This window comes from Folsomia candida, unplaced genomic scaffold (assembly GCF_002217175.1).
Source record: "Folsomia candida strain VU population unplaced genomic scaffold, ASM221717v1 Fcan01_Sc053, whole genome shotgun sequence".
NCBI lineage: Eukaryota > Metazoa > Arthropoda > Collembola > Entomobryomorpha > Isotomidae > Folsomia > Folsomia candida.
In genome coordinates, this window is record NW_019091245.1 from 486,171 (window position 1) to 504,874 (window position 18,704).

Genomic DNA, 18,704 nt, shown 5'->3' on the forward strand with positions numbered 1-18,704 from the left:
CCTCAAACTTTTAAATTATATTATTTTTTTGGTTAAATTATTTAAACCTACATATTTAAACCGGTAAATTGATTTTTTTTATTTACATTGTTTAATCCTGTTAATCAGGCCATGCGTGACAATACATTAAATCGTAATCATAAAAAAATCATCAAAACAAAGAATATTAGTTCACCAAATCAACTACATAAAATAAAGGCCGTACCGCATGGAGGAGAAGGTAAACTCACTTTCACTTTGTTACTACTCTACAAATTAGGTATTATTTATAATGAATACATGCCTAATTAACCTACATATTCGATACTGACATTGCATTAAGTTAACAAAAATTCTATGTATTTATTTATATTTACACAACCCCCTGCTGTAACAATTTTACATAGGTTAAAGAATATGCACTAATTTAGTAAAGGAGCGCTGCTCGTTTACATTTAGTTTGTGTCTTTCGAAAAACAAGAGAAGAAAGCTGAGCAAACCCAACACATCCAGTAAACCACAAACATTAACAACGGCACGATTTTACTTCCATAATCCTATCATCATCTTCCATCTCCATCATTCATCATTGTCCTTCATCTTCTCCACCTTCGCGGTGGTCACTCTCCGCACCTTGGCCCTCTCCCTCGCTCCCTCAGTGACCTTGTATATCTCCAAATTTGGGAAAACTTCCACCACTCGGTCCCAAAATTCGGAGTAACTCTTCACCTCAACACATTCACACAAAACACGTGCCTTCTCGCAGTTACATTTCGCAGCAGGTGTCAATCGAAAACTGTCCCCCGGAGGAAACGGGATATCCAAATATTTCACCCTGATGCCTTTCGAACTGCTGTCATGGAGGAAATACCTGTACAAAAATGACACGCTCGTCTCAAAATATTCCCACCCCGTTAATCTCTTCTCGGTCACTTCTTTACTAAAATGATAGAACATTTCTTCTCTGGAAATCTTAATCTTTTCCAGGATTGGGAACTGAACGGGATAATCCAACCTCCCATTTGTATCACCATTTTCAAAGATTAAATATATATCCGGTGTCACCAGGAAAGGTTTAAATTTCCTCCCAATGGTGCAATGACTTAACGAAAGTTCGAAAACTCTTAATTTTGACATAATTGGAAAAACAATGGCTTGACGAGATGAAAAAGTTGGGACGTAGGCAGGATCACAACTGGCTACGTTGAATAATTTAACGTGTCGTACAGTTGCCGATGTAAGTTTCAAGAATTCCGAGTAAGTCTGCCAGTTACACAAATAGTGACCTAATTCTAGACGGGTGAGGTTTGAAACATTTTCCCGCATTACGCGCGTTAATTCTAGGTTGACGAATTTTAAAGCTTTTATCCTTGGCGGGGATAACTTGAGAAAGTTTTCAACCACGAATTGATCACAGCGCCGGCTCGAAAGAAAGACGACATTGGGAAATAGTGCCACTAATTTTGGGAAAATTGAGACAAATGTGTCTTCAAATTCTGGCGATTCCGTCTGCCCGTGGATCGACCGGATTTCGAGTTTCCTTACTCTCGAGAAGCAATATTTTTCGGGAAGCAATATTTCACGAAACGAAATATTTTTAGTAAACGATACATTTAGTTTGAGAGAATGCAGGTTGGGAAATAATTTTGACAAATATTTGTTCCACGCGGGATTTTGGAGGTACAAAATCACATCCAGGGTTCTCACGTAGGGTCCATTTTTAGCAATGAAATCTCCAAAACCTGTGCTTAAAGTGGAAAAATTGTCGTAACCAATGAGTTTTTGATAGCGGACGTTCGGCCGGATCAGCATGATCCGATAGATACCAGGGAGACATTTCCGGGCTTCCTGCTCCCACGTGGTGTTGACGAACGTGCACTCGAGAAGGTCCGCTTTTGGAAGGAAGGTTGCAATGCGTTCTAAAATCTGGGTATAATGCATAGTTTTTGCATTTTTAGCAGGTGTATATTTTCATTCACTTTTTCAGATACGTCAAATATATAAATATGTTTGTAATTTAGCTATAAATTTATATGTAGTTCGTATTGAAGTATATATCAAGAAGAGGGCGCACAAACAGAGGTACATATTATTTACCTCAGGCAACAAAATGGCAACATGGGCTGTTTAAAGTTTTCCCGGTCTCGTTCCGAATCCATTTTTACAAATATATAAAGCGACAGCAAAGTGGGAATGAACTACCCTGGAAATATTAACTCGGTTTAAAATTTGCAATAAATCAGACGATAAAGTTCAATCAAGTTGCAATAAATGACCCACCTTACTGATTTAATATTTGTGGGATTATGTAGGTCTTTACAAATTTTATTCCGTCGTCGTCTTCGTGTGTAAGTAAAGAGTAACATGTGCATACAGGGAAAAGCAAGTATGTACTGTCCTACATACAAAATACGACCGGTATTTAGGGCAACCTTTTTGATACAAATAGATTCCTTCTTCATTGTTACTGGGAAAAAGGTAACATTCGCCTTAAACCAAATTCGTCCCATACGAACGAAAGCATGGCAAGGTTATAGAAAATTTTTATTTTTCTCTCTAAATATGTATGTACACATACCCATGCACTCATTGTTAAAGTTATACAAATGTGAAAGTTGAATTTCCAACCGTCAAAATCACATGCCCATATGATTACTTAACGCTTGGGGGCGGGTAAAATTCAATTCAAACTTGTCCCCTTTTACACTGAACTTAACTTTAAATAAAAATTTCTGTAATTTATTTTTCAATATTTATTGTTGCAAAGTAAAGAAGTGCATCGCAGAGAGTGCTGCATAATATAAAAACTAGTGAGGTGAATCAACTGAAAAGTGTCGTTCCATTTCGCATCGATGTCACCGAATTTAATTTAAAAAATTCAATGTGCAATTCCGGGTATAAGGACAAGTGTGGCATAACTAATTTTGAACAATGTTCAACTACACCCCTTTCAAAATTTTGAAAAGGAAATTGGGAAAAATGAGAAAATCAATGCACACTCGGTAAAACAAGGGTTAGATATATACTTGCATTTCACTTTTGAATCCCTCCCTGAATACGAATATTTTGGTGCATTAAAAGTTTCAAAATTCAAAAATTCGCGGGTTTCTAGCCTATACACAAATCGCAAAAAAACTCGTTGTTACAGAACTTTTACTTCTGACAACCTAATGCCAGATTTTTCTACATGGAAAGAGCTACGTTTTCAGTTTTTGTTGTCCGAAGGAAAAGTTCCGTAACACCGACTTTTTTGAGGTCAAAGTTTCTGAAGCAGTGACTTATTTGGGCAAGGGCCGTAACAGACAGTCACTAATGGGATGCAGAAATTTAATTACAATTTCGCTCCAAATTCAAAAATTTAGCTTATCAGAATTTATGATGATGATATCCACTCTAAAATTTCCGTACCGTATGAGGTAAATCTCATACGGCACTATCGTAACAACTGGTTGCGGCGGTGGTGGATACTCAAAAAATCAGTTGCTCTCTCTCTCGCTCGCTAAGTATGGAAACTCGTATTGTAGTACACTTGGCCTGGACTTCCTCTAGTGTGTTGTATCGTTTAGCCCGAGTCAGGGTCGGAGACCCAGACCCAGAGTCCCCTCTTTCGAATTTTGGTCAATTGGCCAGGGCCCAGTAGTTACCATGGTAGCCATGGTAACTACTGAGCATGGTAACTACATATAACAATGCGATGGTTACATGCAAAATATAATGACGCATGTCCCATCCAAACTAATTTGGAAAAAGTTGTGTGGGTTACCCGATTGGCTTCTTCCAGCTGAAATATTCCTGAAATACAAATTCCTGTCACCCTTTTGTTAAGTGTCACCCTTTTCCAAACATCACAACTTCAAATAATATTTGTTTTATTGTAAAGTATAATCAGCAATCTGAACTGATTCAGGGGAGTTTTTGTTTTGCAACAAAAATTTTTATACATTTCCACGTAAATAAAAATACTGGAACTTCTATTTGTAAAGATATAGTAAAATTGCATTGATGTAAATAAAGACGATGGTACTTGGGCCAAAGTTGGGAATCACGGAAGGGAAAAAGCCCAAGTTTCCTGGAAACAAAAACCTAAGTAGGAAAGAAATTTTTAAAGCCTCAAGACAAGCCAAACACGTTTCGGAAATTCAAAGGATTACAGGAAGTCAGTCTGGACGTATGGAAAAAAGTCAGATAAAAATATGATGCAAAATTCTCCAAAGGAAAATCTAATCATCAGCCGATGATGACACTTTACATGCTCATCGGTGTCTGGAAGTTATTTGCTCGTCAATGTTGTACCCATCTGATAAATATAAAATTTCCTCTTTGAATTTAAACATGCAAAACCATCCAATTTTAGTTTTGACCAATCTAAATATTTGTGGATAATTAAATGGCCAATTTTTCTAAATTAAAATCTCGGTGCACCCCAAAACAGTCGTGGTAAATACATAATGGTTCTCGCAGCTTTTCTAATTGGTACATAATGGAGGCTCAACGACGATATGTATTTATGTATATATTATGTATGTAGGTAAATATGTACATATGTACATACAACATTCTACACACGTATGCACGTTTAAGGAAAAATACTAGCAGACCAAGTAGAACTCCGCCCAAATAAAAACGTATTTATTTAGACATGGATAATCCAAATTATTTATAAAACCATATGGCTTTTATTTGCTAATGCGACGCAAATGTTGCCGTACTTTGTCCTCCGATCAGGCCAGATTTGAGATAAGGTTCTCCTTTGAGACGAACTTTGGATCGCATCGAACGACGACGCTGCGGACACAAAGGTATGGTGCATACATATCTGTACAAATACATGTATGGGTACATGGGCACATACATAGATACATAAACATGTCTATGTACTACTGAGGGTATAATATTTTGACATTGAACTACACAAAAGTGACGCAGAATGTGTGGTAAATATGTACCCTGGATGAAACACTAAGATATTCATAACTAACAAAATTATGTATTTCGTACGTACATATGTATGTCCTGATATATACACATCGCATAGCTTTGTACACTCTAAGAAAAGTGTTATTTAATTTTGATGCAATCATTACCCCGCATGGGAACTACGTATGTTTCTATTTAAGCAACGTTTTGTTAAAGCTGAGGTTGACTTTGTTAAGTTTGTGAAAAGGCTAACCTAAGTGGAGGACTATTTATGTAGTACAAAGACAGAATTAAGTACCTTGTTTTACTCTAGTCCCACGTTACCCGGTTCGGTTAAAGAAGCTCCTTCAAAAGATAATCATAATGATACTTTAACTGTGAAAGAAGGTATGTATGTGTAAGGGTGGGGCTCAATTTATTGATTAAATTTTACCCACAAACTTCTTAACCAAAAAATAATATGTAGATAAATACATTTTGAGTTACGGTTTCCCGACGAGCGTGAAACTAAGGTAAAATTTGTACGAAATTTTAAGGTACGAATTGAAGTTCGTGGATGTATGTATACATAAATACCCTATAAAAAATCTGGTAGAGTCACATAGTTACCCCGTCATAGTAATGGTTTGGTGATGACTCTCTACCGGACCCAGTTCGTAATGATACCTTGCAAACTGGTAACGTTTTCATTACCGTCATATATGTAACTAAGCAGTAATGCGCATTATTACTGCACCGGTAGAGTCACATACATACATACATATATTCTACATTCGGTAATAATCCTTTAAGATTTATAACCACATTTCTTAGAGTATGTATACATACATAATACAGCAAATTCATTAAATAATTTTTGCAAATGAGTAACACCTTTTCACCCTGCCGAGCAGTGTGGAGGTCAAGACATGCCATCTTAAATTCTACTGTAACAAGTGTGTTGGGCACAATATCAGTATGTACATATGTATGTACATACATACATACTTTACTTGAAACGAGTGGAATTTCACTCATGAATAAGCATATTTGTTCTCAATATTTTGTGGGTACATAAATTACACAATTTCTTTACTATGTATGCCGTCTAACCCAATAAGTTACGTATGTACATATGTATGGATACATGTGATTAATTTGGTCATGCACCTTACTCGTGAAAATCTTGCGACATACTGTCGGACCATGAAATAATCTTCGCAGTTCTGAACAAATCTTAGTCTCGCGACGTCTTCCTTTCAGAAGAGACACCAAATAAAACAGATTAAATTCCAAGAAATATTTAGTTGTTCTTGAAACCCAAAGAATCAAAATGTAAGGCAAACTTTATTCTAATATTTATTTATGTTACGTATGCATTCTCGACAGCATTAGAGTCCAGCATGTACATATTTCTTAACTTACTACTGCAGGAAATTATCCCAACTTGTGGGTATGCTGGTACTCTGGTTCGTAGCGTTTACGTGGTCAACCTCCCATGCCCAGTCGGTTTGTTTAGCCGGAGATCCAAACCGGGTAAGATTTACTGCCCGTTTATAGTTCAAATATGTCTTGATAGATTTATTTTCAAATAAAAATTAACGAAAGTGTGCATAACACATAGATACATAGCTTCTATGCGGTATTAAGGCTGTTATATATATCTCGTACATGCATTTGTTGCAACAAAAAATTTTAATCGTGTGCATTGATGGACAGGGTGCCAGACATGTTTTGAAAAAAACTTCACCAGTGTCAAAGGTTGAAATTTTTTAACCAAAATCCTGCAAAATCCACTATCTCGACAAAATGTTTCCTTTGTTGTTTGACTTTTGGAAATAAAAGGTGATAAAATGGTCATAAAATGTCTCCAAACTTGTTACCCAAAAAATAGAGCGTATAGTATCTCTGCGGGTGACGATTTGTCTCCTAATTGTTGAGATTGAAGATTTCACAAATTCCAAATTTGAAGTGGAACTTTTTTGTCATTAAGTTTTCACGTAACCGCCATTCATTCTCATCTCTGAATGACGATTTTTATTCATTTCCCCTTCATTTTCATGTACTTTAAGTTCATATTTTTACCCATTTTTAAATACACTCCATGTATTAAGCATACGCTCAAAAATGACGGAATGATTAAATCTATGGTCACACTCATTAACGTGAATTGAAAAAAAAAATCACTATGTAATTTCATATCATCCAAATGAAAGTAATAAGTCTGTCAGTCACCCTCGTAATCGGAATTATGAATGCGAGGCATGGTCTCAAACTTATTTTGACGTAGTTAGATTATTTTTACTTTTAGAAATGATAAGTCCCACGAGAGGTTCTCATTAATATGGAAAAGACGCCACAGACCACACCCCTTCTGAGATGTGACCAGTGACGAATTTGAATGACCTGACTGTCGAGATATCTTTTTGTATATGAAACTCGAGTTTTATGCTTTGAAATGTGATTGTTAGATGTACATATATAATAATGCCTACATGTTTTTTGATCCTGTGACCTTAATACATATGTATGTGTATATACCACAATATGTATCTTGACCTCGGGGGTGTGGTCAAATTTTCAAAATGTGGAGAAGATACATCGCACAACTATTTACATTACATGTTTACCTCAAATTTCATCAACAAATTTCAGTGCCCTGATCATGGTGGGTGTTCCGGCTTGTCATTGAACGGCGGGCCGTTGTGTAATCGGACATCGCAGTGCTGTCAATGCGTGCAAAATCAGGTGACCACTCTATAAATACATCCACTCACACAAAATATATGTGTATATACAATGTACCATTGGATAACTACATAGATAATTAGTCTTAACTTATCCGATCCAAATTCATAGTGTCAAGATGTTACTGATTGTAACTGGATGTCATGCACGGGGGGAGAAACGGCCAGCTGTATCCTGAAAAGGGTGGGCAGGGAATGCGTCTGCACCGGTGATAATTACGTAAGCCAACAGCTAAATTGAAAAAATTAAAATTTTTAATACAAACTCTTAAGTTAAACTAACCTATGAATTTGAACAGTGTACCACAAATGGAACTCAGGCCTGCCCAAGTGATAAATTTCCTCGCAATGCCGTCTCAAACTATGAAAGACTTTGCCATCGTAACCGATCCCGAATTGTGACACTCTGCAAGGCCGATCGATACAGGGAAGAATGCAATTGTGTCGCGGGGGGACTTATACGTCTGGTAACGTTTACATTGTTTATGTAACTTCCGAGTGATGCTATATTTCTTATCCGAGCGATTTACAAATCTGAGATTTTTTTTATCTATTTATTATACATATATATGTAAATAGCACCCTGCTTTAGTAAGTACAGTAATGAGCAGACATAATAATAGGACTTAAAATTGCTTCGCCCACGCATTGTTATCAGTGTAAATTTGAAATTTCCCCAAAGTACTGTGCCGTTTTATAATGGGGTCAGACAATGTAGCACCACACGTACTTCCGCTACTTTGTTACCACCACCTGCTTTCGCAACTTTAAGGATTGGTCCGTCTGTCTGTCTGTATGTAAGCACGATAACTTTTGAACGGCTCAACATTTACACGTTCTGCCTTAGGTTATCGACATCTAATTTTGAAAGTAAGGGGGAGTTCGTTAACTAACCCTGTTGATCCAAAGCTCACGTCGCCACACTCTAAACAAAATTGTCTTATTCAAAATTGAAGTAGAAATTCACAGAAAAAGACTGCAATTAAATACGAGAATAAAACTGAATGTTGTCAAGGATGCGCCTCTGTAGCTCAGTGGTAGAGCAACTGCCCGGCAAGCAGTGGTCCCGGGTTCGTTTCCCGGCTGGGGTTGTATTTGTGACAATTATTCAGTTTTCCGTATTCTATTCATTTAAATCAATACTCAAAATAAAAATCTTCGCTTAAAAATAAATTCCATGGTCGACAGAGTATAAAAAGTGACCATTTCCATCGCAAGTCGAAAAGTGAACTTCTCTGTAGTGGAGAAAACAACAGTTCGTTGTAGCTATAGAGAAGTAGAAATTCACAGAAAAAGACTGCAATTAAATACGAGAATAAAACTGAAAGTTGTCAAGGATGCGCCTCTGTAGCTCAGTGGTAGAGCAACTGCCCGGCAAGCAGTGGTCCCGGGTTCGTTTCCCGGCTGGGGTTGTATTTTTGACAATTATTCAGTTTTCCGTATTCTATTCATTTAAATCAATACTCAAAATAAAAATCTTCGCTTAAAAATTGTCTTCGACGGTGTCAATATGTGACTCCACCGGGGCGGTGTTAATTTTGTCACAAGGTAGTGATGAAATCTCACTGACAAGGGATGCTTCCCGACTGCTTGTTGAGTCCAGGGTACCCACTATGTTTTTTAGAATCTACCAGGGCCTCAGATGAAGGATCCATTCATATTTCCGTGTAAAACTCACATTTGGCGCCTTGGCGTGGCGCCAAATTCGCCATATTCGCATGTTTTTGTTTTTAAGACCGCCATAACTTTTGAAATTATAAACCGATTTTCATGATTTTTGCGCTAAAATGATCACAAAGAGTTAAGTTTTTGCATGCCAACAAAAATTAATTTGTCGCATTTTTTTTAGAAATTTCGATTTTTACTCGGACAAGGATGTTGTCGAAAAATATTAAAAATATATCAAAAATTTAAAAAATTCATTTTTTAATTATCTCTTGAAATATCGATTTTTGTGATCATTTAAATCCAAAAATTTTGAAAATCGCGCTGAAACTTCAAAAGTTATGAAGGTTCGAAATTGGTCGAAAATCCCATTTAAAAGGTTTGGCGCCACGCCATGGCGCCAAATATGAGTTTTACACGGAAATATGAATGGATCCTTCATCTGGGGCCCTGGTAGATTCTAAAAAGCATAGTGGGTACCCTGGACTCAACAAGCAGTCGGGAACCATCCCTTGTGAGTGGTAACAATTTCAAAACTGAATGGTGAAGATTTGTAACCAAGCCGTTTAAATTTCCTCATCAGCTTGTGACAAAATTAACACCGTCCCGGTGGAGTCACATATTGACACCGGTGGTGTTAAATCGATCAAAATTTTGCTTAGAGTGCACGGTAATGAGGCTAATGACGAAAAATGTCGAAAATTTTATATAAATGAATGACGAAAATAATGATGATGATTTTTTAAATCCTCGATCCAGTTCAAAATGGTGGAACAAAATTTTCGACATTTTTCGCAATTTACCTACACTGTGTAAATGAAGTCCCGCATACACTTGCAATGCAGTTGAAAGCTTCAATATTTCTTGGGTTTCAAATTTTTTTGAATTTTTTTTACTGCCACAACATTCCCTGGTGTGTAGTGGGTCTCCCTGATGCTTTTTTCACCTCCAGAACTCTTGCCCTGAAACTCTATGCAACATTTTCCAAAGTTGTTTTTGGAATCTCTTTCCAAACTTTTTGAAAACGACGAAGTAAACATACCCGATCACGTGGAACTGGCTCCTCATGAACTTTGGATTTGAGATAAGACCAAAGATGTTCTATTGGGTTCATGTTTTGGCTTTTTTCGGGCCACACCCCCTTCCCCCATACGACGAATTACGTAACTTCAAGTTACGTAATAGTCTACAGGTCACAAAAATTTGAAATAATTTTTTTCGGGTTCCCCTTGACCGGGTGATTAATTTGGTACCCCTTTTGTATAGGGTCATGAGGGAAGGATTTTTGACACTTTGGAGGTCAAATTTACCCTGATGACGTGACCTAGAGGTCACAAAACGTTTTTCTCCACCATATCTATGGCGGAGTTACATTTTAGACCATTTTGGAAAAAAAAAATTTTTTTGGTCTGTCACGTCGCAAAATTAATGCTACCGAGTGGTGTGGTAACTTTCTAGTCTTAAAGCCTCACTTTTAGTACAGTTCCGTCACGCCTCGGGAGCAGAACCCATCAGTAACCATTAGTTGGAGGCCTTTCTTCGGAGCCTTCGTAGGTGGGACTTGGTTTCATTCTCGGTTGGGTACCTTGTATTCTGGGGGTTCACGTGAGGATGAAGGTATATCCATGTCTCGTCCGCTCGGAGCTTTTCTGCACCCCTTGCGCCTGCAGTAAAATAGCCGTTTTTTCTGTAATATCGCCAAATTTTAGTTGATTCGCAATATTTTTGGTACGCATAACTAGTTTCGTCGGACTCCTGAATGCTTTGTGGCCCCAGTCAGTACTTTTCAAATGATTCTGAACGACGGAAGGGCTGATTTCCTTCTCCAAACGCCTGAACCGTTCTGTGAGATTTAGGGCCGCCGAACACTTTCCTACTGAAATACCCAATTTTCGGTGCATTATTTTTTAGTCATGTTCTCAGTTGTTGGGGATGTTATGGTGGGTCGACCAGGATCAATTGCCTCACTCGGTGACTCTCTGTTCCTCCACAACCTGACCGTGTTTCGATCAACTCCCAGATTTTGAGCGATTTCTCTCACGCCTTATCGCTCTCCCAGCAGTGTCTGGATTTCGACCCTTTTTTGCACATCGCGAAGATAAACGTTTGGTAGACATGCTTTAAAAATATTACTCACAGAAACACAGAAACAAAAGAGTTACACCCACTTTTCCACAGTGGCGGGCAAGATTTTGGGGTGTATGCGGGACTTTATTTACATCATGTAATCACCGTCAGTCTGCAACTTTGATAATAGTAGTCGCACAGAATAATTGACGCCAAAGATCGATTTAGTTTTTGAAAAATTATGAAAGTGTCCCCGATCATTTTTTTGTAAAGAAAATAAATTTTCAATTCACACGGATTTCGTTCTAGTTTTATTTTTTGTTTTTGCCAGCTCAACTCGTCCTGAATATTTTCTTACATTGGACTGTGCTGGAGGATTTAGGAAGTGAATTTTGAATTTTTGAGGAGGCCAATTTAAGTACTGGGCGTGTGACATGTTTGACAGATGTTGGAAAAATAAAGGCAATTAGGACGAATTTTGAACGTTTTGGAAAATTATGACCTTTGACAATTTCCTTAATACTGGGACGATATTATTCCTTATATAGTCCTGCCTGGTTAGGACAGACCCATTGCAACTCGGTGGTGGAAGTAACACAGGTGGGGTGAACGAGAATGTGTGAGTTGGCGGCGAAACATTTCACTTTTGCAAAAATATAAAATACATTTATATTTAATCCATTTTGGCATCATGCACGAATCTAAAATATGTATACCTGGTGGGGTCAGCTCAAGTGTAACTTAGTTCGAATACTGTAACTTTTTTATTTTTTACTTTATCAATTTCTGGTTGATTTTATTGGAAAGCCAGTAAAATTTTGAATAGGAAACAGTTTTTATATTTAAAAATTTCCTCTAGCGGCAATACACCGTTGCAGACGAGGACGCCACTCCTTTATGGAAGCACGCACGAAATCCATTGACAAATTCTCCCATTCCCGGGCCAAAGAATTTTTTAAGGCCACGACACTTCTTTGGGGTCTTCCACACACCTTGGTCCCCAGCTATGACAATATGCCAGGTTGCAGTGACTTCATGTCCGGCTCGGCTGAAGGGTATTATAATGGAACAATGACGTCGAAAATATGGTTTTTAGTCACATTATCACGACTTTTGTCTTCTAAGCCGCTGCTGAATGTTTACAAAAGGTTCATTCGATTTCCTTGGACTAAGATTGATAAACGGGGCTCATCACGAGTTGTCGGACATTTTTTAAATATTCTTTTTCATGACCTTGACCCCCTGTCGACCAAATGCTGCGACGCCTTGCCAAAATGGCACACTCCAGCCCAAACCATCACCGATCCGGGGTAATGTGACATTTTCGTTTTTGCTTGAATGAGAGACATCTTTAGCCGACTTGGCGTGGATTTGGTCATTTTTTTAATTGAAAGATTCCTCGATGGTAAAGATCTTCTCATCCATAAAGAGGATTCGTTCGACTTTCTTGACACCGTGCCGCCTCAGGAGAGCTTTGCACTTTTTGACTCTGGCTTCCTTCTGCGGTATTGTTAGCATGTGGCAGTTACCCCGTTTTAGCGCCTTGAGTCCAAGGTCAATTTTGAGTGCCCTCTTAATGGTTTGTCTTGACACGTTCATTTGCAGTGCTAACTTTTTTAGACTGCGGCCGGGATTTCTTCGAATTGTTTCTTTCAGTTCTTTCAGCATTGCAGGGGTCCTCTTCGGACGTGTGGGATTTTTTCTTTTACATTTCTTAGTAGACCCTGTCTCCTGGAATCTTTTTATTGTACGGTTGACCAAGTTGTAATCGAGATTCAACTTTTTCAGCACTTTGAACATCTCGATTTTTCGTTTCCCATTTTCATAGTGATAAATGATCGCCGCTCGTTTCTGTTCCAAGCTTCCCCCCACCCTGACCTGTTGGTCCAGTTTATCCAGCTCAAACACTTTTATAATACCTCACTGGATGTAGTTCCTAGAGCACTTACCGGATTTCAAATCAGTCACGTGGTTTCCTAAAAATCAGCCGTTTACACTTGAGCTGGCCCCACTAGGTACTTTTGTTAAAAGTATATTGTACATACTTTATTGAAAAAAGTTAAAAATCTATAAATGAAACTTAAATTATTAAATTATATTGATTAGATCCAATAAACTTATATAGTATATTCCAATAGTATACTCCAATAGTATATTAAACATTCGTGCACGATGGCAAAGTATATTGAATATAAATGTATATTGACCACCTCTGCATACACGTTTGTGCTGTGTTTAATTTAGTGTTCAGTTAATGAGGATTGTACATGCGGCGATGAAGAAATGACACGCCATTGTGATACACTTTTCGGTAGATGTTCATGCTATGCCACGGTAAGAGTAACGATATATGTATGTATTATTTGTGAGTAATACCAAACCTAAGGTGCAAATCTGTTTCGCATTGATGTCAGCGAATTAAATAAATGCAGAATTTAATGCGTATCAATGTTTGACATATCATTTTACGATATGATGTGAATTGTATCCAGTAGTACATACAGTAGGTACAAAATCTGAAATTGGTGTCGGCAAAAGTATCCGGCCGTTCTAAAAATAGAATTTAAAGTACAAAATTGGTAGGGGATGTAACATCCTTTCAATCAAGTTACTTTAGCCTCCCTTCGGGGCAATGACTTTGCAAGTTTATTGGTATAATCACTTTCATTTAACTCCCGTTCTCCCTTCACAAAGGGCACCAACTCAGATGATTTTCCTGGTTGATTCGCGCGTTGTCTAATGCTTGTGTCCAAATGACTGCATACATTTTCAATACTATGGCCATTGCCATCGTTAATTGGAACCGTGCGTAACGAGAACTGGGCTAGATAATCGCTAAATATGTTTTGTTTTAGTGCGAAACTGACGCAACATGCACAGCTCGGCGTAAATGTGGACCAGGCGCACAAAGCAAGTGCATTTTGGGAGGATGGTTTGGTACGCAATGCACTCCTTGTAGGTTTCAGGTATGCAGCTGATTTACTCTATGCGACCGTTCATTGAAATAAAGATTATATATAATATGATTAGTTGATTATATACAAATGTTGATATGTAACTTGAACATATGTTTATAAACTCCCTCTATATGTATTGCAGTGCAATTCGGATTCTGCGTGCTCCAGGGTTAACTGCACAGCAAACACGCCATTCAGAAAATGTGAGAACAACATCTGTGCTTGTCGCGAGGTAAATTATTTCACTTGTTTTATGCACGAGTTTGTATTCCATATTATATTAATTTCTGACACAGTGCACTGCGAACTCGGACTGTTCCCACAAAATCTGTCCAGCAAGAAAGCCCTATAAAGAGTGTACCTCAAACGTTTGCGGGTGTTTCGAGGTAAATAATTGTTTCATTACAATTACGAACTCCTAATTAACGTAATGAGAATTTGAGTAACGTAATAAGAATTAATGAGTTAATTCTTTTGAAAGCAGCTACAAATACAGTATGTACATATGTAAGATGGAAATGTTGTTAAATTTTCTCAGATCCTGTTGGCTATGAAATGCCTCGTAGGATCCATAAGTAAAAAATATAAAAACATAAAAATATAAAATATAAAAAATAAAAAAAGGGTTAATTTTCCCCCATTTTAGCCGCTCCAATGATTTTATAAGACTAGAATATCCACACTACAGAACCTCCGTAAAAAATTGTATTTGCATTTACATACACATTCGCATAATTACATCAGCCAATACAAAAGGATAATAACAATTTCCACATTTATTCCAGTGCCAGGAAACTAGTCAGTGTCCTGAATGCAATGGAGACTTAAGGAAATTGTGTTCGCGAGGTGGCACTTGCAAGTGCCTGCGTCCAAACGGAGTAAGGAAATTTTGCAATATACTTAGTTGCAATATACTTAGTTGCAGCATAAGTTCTGTCCAAAGATAGAAGTATCGTATCGTATCGTGGATAAAAGTATCGAGGCAGTACAGGCAAAATGAGACACAATACGAGTTTCCATATCAGCGAGCGAGAGAAAGCGAAACTGATTTTTGGGTATCCACCATCACCGCAACCAGTTCCTAACACAGTGTCATGATACGGTGGATAAGCCTTCGGTCAATGCGGGGTTTTTCAGAATTTCAAAAATTTTCGGTTTTTTCTTTCCGTTCAAATGGTGATGCAAAATTTATGCACGTTTTATTATGTAGGACATCTGCCATTTCCACCCCTTTCTGCAACACAATGAAAATTGTTTAGGATTAATTGACAATCGCACGAACATTCTAATAACATTAATAAAATAAACCTAAAATTTGTGGATCCACTGTTTTGCTGGGCTTCCAAATTTTTGGACAGAATTTATGCTTCTACTAACAAGGGATACTCGCGAGGTGCCCTGGACACCCAGTATAACCACTATACGCATTCGATGTATCTTTTAATACTAGTCCAACGATGTGACAAAATTTCCGTGTCAAAATCACTTTTGGTCAAGTTATGACCATTTTTGTGATGAGATTTTGACCATGGAGAGCATTAAATGTCAAGGGAGAAGATCGACTTCTTATTCCTTGTCCTCGTCAAAAAGTTGACATTGGAAAAACTTCATTTCCAATACTTCTTCAATTTTGATAAATTTTGTACAATTTTGTAATATTTTGTAAAATTTTGAAATTCTGATCAATTTCCTCAAAAAATGCACAGAACGTTCTACGATAATACAGGTCCATATGTGTGTATGTGTCCAAATTTTCAAAACTTTAAAATTTTTCACAATTTGTCAAAATTTTTCACAATCTGTCAAAATTTGTCAGAATTACAAAATTTGCCACCATTTTTATAATTTTGTCACAGTTTTGCAAAGTTTGTAAAAATGTTACAAAGATTAGACGAAATTTTTCAAAATTTTCCAAAATGTAGCAAAGTGTCGAAATTTTATGAAATTTAACAAAATGTCACAATTTTACGAAATTGATCGAAATTTTTAAAAAAGTTTAAAAAATTTTCAGAAATTATCAAAATTTTACGAAATTGGAAAAATATTAGAGAGGAAATTTTTTCGGATGGCAAGTTTTTGACGACGACGAGAGTAAGCAGTGGATCTCCCCAATTGAAACGTAGGCTACAGTAACTTTTTTACAATCACGTACTCCTGCTTAACCTCCCTATTTAATTCCATAACATTTATTTTCCTAATTCTTAGAGCACACTGAATAACAGTTTGATTGTTTAATTGCACCGCTAAATTTGATTTACCCCATTAGATATCTCTCTGTTCAATTAACAACTAATGATTTGTTTGAAATAAATTAATGCACTATTGGTTTCTTAAGTCTAAGTGTGTAATTAATTTAAGGAGTCAATTCTATAAGGAAATTAACATTTAACCTTAAACAGGTCCCGGATCCTACCCATAAACCAAACATTCTAAAAACTTCATGTCATGAATATTTGTTAGAACTTTTTTTCCCTTAATGTTTGTCCTCCGTAATTTGCGATCCAATCTTCGACATATCTTGAAAGTTGGAAATCAAGGCCTGCCGTTAATTTAACACACGTTTACAATCTAAAAAATATTTGTTTATTAAAGTGACGGCCGAATATCAAACGGAAAGCGTATATGCTGCGATAGACAGTTGGTCGTCTGGACATCGGGCCTGTATTAAGGCCAGCTGTGGCAATTTCGAAAGGTAAATTTAGTATAATATTACCAGATAGTTTGTTTATCCCATACACAAAGAAACTAATAAATTTCTCAAATCGTTTCAAAGAAATTTATGTAAATAAGAACTTGTCTCGAAATTTATGGTTATACTGGTTAGTTTAGGAAGTCCTTAAATTACGAGTTCTTGTTCTTGCGCGGTATCATTTTTTAGTATTCATGTGTCTGTACCGCGTTCGAAGAAATTGTCATATCTTGCTTCTTGAAAGTGTTTGAAAAAATGAAAAAGACCTACGCATAAAGAATTATTCACATATTTAGTTGTGTTGGTTTGTTCCTTCGAGCCATATTCAACCTACCCCATAAGATCGATAAACAAGTAAGATACAAAAGCTGATTCATTCTTTTAGACTCACTTCTGCATCGATATCTCACCTTTTAGCTTTCGAGCATGAATGTTCCGAATTTGCTCAATATGTCGCCCATCGCTTCTACTAGTAAATCGAAGTCGCCTTTTTCATGTCTTTATCATATTAGGTCATTTTCTGGGGTCAGTTTCCGCCGCTCTTGATTTTGGAGTTTCCAAACTCAATTTTGTGTACCCTCGCGACGCTACATCAGTCATTGCCCTGCGTACGCGAATCCGAAAAATTTCATCTAACTTATGCCCAGGGACTTGACATGCGTTTCTGCAGACGGCATAATTGTTATTTTGTGGGTCCCACTCATTTCCGCTGAAAAATGGATCGTTTTGTATGGCGCATACGAGGAGACTCTTTCATTACGAATTCAATCTTTGTGCAGGTCATAACGATTAATACGGCGGGGATGAGTGTCCATAAAGTGCTTCAAAACTTTGTTGACATATCAGCCTGCATTCTTCTTTACGTTTTTTGCAAGGGAGGACAATGGTATGACCCCGTGAACGGATAATGCGCCAACAACCACGTGCTTGTTAAAAAAGTTTTCCAGCTAAAGTTCTAAATCTTTGGGAACTTTTTCTCCTCGTTTCACATAACACAATATAATTTTTCTAGTACAGTTTTATACATACAGCATCCCTTCATCCCTGTGTGGAAAAAATCTGACTTTCGACCACACATGTATTTTTGGCAAATATGTTTCGAATTCGTCTCCCGATTCGTAATGTGCATCTGATTGACGGAATGAACTGCAATTTTGAAATTTGTACGTTCACCAAAATTCCCAAATATTTGCTGTACACTCATCCTTGATCAGTGTTTTAACTTTTACCAACTTGGTTGATTTTTACCATCACAGTGGTACAAAGTGGTACAAAGTGGTATTAATTGTTAACAAGTGGTAAAAACCCATGATTGGTTGATTTCCACTCTGGGAAAGTCAAACTGGATATTGTTTTTCATCATCACCATTATTTAACTCAATCTATACTCAGACATATGTATTATAAATTGCACGAGAAGATTTAAATATCTATTTATCAGGAAGTTACACATGTTTGCACCTTTCCTGCATAAGACAATGACACGCCAAGCAGACTTGGGTATTAATTTCATAAATAGTTAATATTTGTAACTAAAGGTGGTACATTGAAATTCATAAATCGGGAAGAAACTACTGGAGCGGAAGGAGTCCTGGTAAAACGAACAATATGACATTGTTTAGCATAGCATGAAAATTAATTATGCTTGAACTTACATTTGTATGCATGCATATGTAAGTCGTCGTAAGTCGTCTGACGTTTGTT

The 18,704-nt window shown here is 37.1% G+C and overlaps 2 protein-coding genes and 2 non-coding genes across 13 annotated transcripts; 3 read left to right on the forward strand and 1 right to left on the reverse strand.

The window, feature by feature from the left end:
- Positions 1 to 54: 54 nt before the first annotated feature.
- LOC118433461 lies at positions 55 to 5,893 on the reverse strand. 3 transcript variants are annotated; one of them, XM_035845394.1, is made up of 3 exons: positions 2,260 to 5,531; positions 2,077 to 2,182; positions 55 to 1,905 (listed from the first exon to the last, which is right to left on the reverse strand). In XM_035845394.1, the coding sequence occupies exon 3, from the start codon at positions 1,789 to 1,791 to the stop codon at positions 559 to 561; it is 1,233 nt and encodes a 410-aa protein (XP_035701287.1). In that variant the 5' UTR covers positions 1,792 to 1,905; positions 2,077 to 2,182; positions 2,260 to 5,531; the 3' UTR covers positions 55 to 558. The 3 variants fall into 3 exon arrangements, with proteins under 3 accessions (XP_035701287.1, XP_035701286.1, XP_035701285.1); XM_035845393.1 differs by having other exon boundaries at positions 55 to 2,177; positions 2,260 to 5,893; XM_035845392.1 differs by having other exon boundaries at positions 55 to 2,182; positions 2,260 to 5,893.
- A 171-nt stretch (positions 5,894 to 6,064) lies between these two features.
- On the forward strand, positions 6,065 to 17,087 carry LOC110862264 (protein jagged-1b). Of its 8 annotated transcripts, XR_004833394.1 has the most exons (13): positions 6,065 to 6,210; positions 6,309 to 6,411; positions 7,531 to 7,623; positions 7,735 to 7,842; positions 7,922 to 8,089; positions 13,599 to 13,688; positions 14,210 to 14,320; positions 14,454 to 14,543; positions 14,608 to 14,697; positions 14,850 to 14,886; positions 14,958 to 15,016; positions 15,097 to 15,189; positions 16,904 to 17,087. XR_004833394.1 is itself a non-coding variant. In XM_035845395.1 (11 exons), coding segments are annotated over exons 1-11 (1,017 nt in total). In that variant the 5' UTR covers positions 6,066 to 6,208; the 3' UTR covers positions 16,392 to 17,087. The 8 variants fall into 8 exon arrangements, 4 of the variants coding, with proteins under 4 accessions (XP_035701288.1, XP_035701290.1, XP_035701289.1 ...); XR_004833393.1 differs by having other exon boundaries at positions 14,850 to 15,016; XR_004833395.1 differs by lacking the exon at positions 14,850 to 14,886 and having other exon boundaries at positions 6,066 to 6,210.
- On the forward strand, positions 8,643 to 8,713 carry Trnaa-ggc. The gene has a single exon. It is a non-coding gene; the product is annotated as a tRNA-Ala (tRNA).
- Positions 8,964 to 9,034, forward strand: Trnaa-ggc. Its single transcript has one exon. It is a non-coding gene; the product is annotated as a tRNA-Ala (tRNA).
- Positions 17,088 to 18,704: the final 1,617 nt, after the last annotated feature.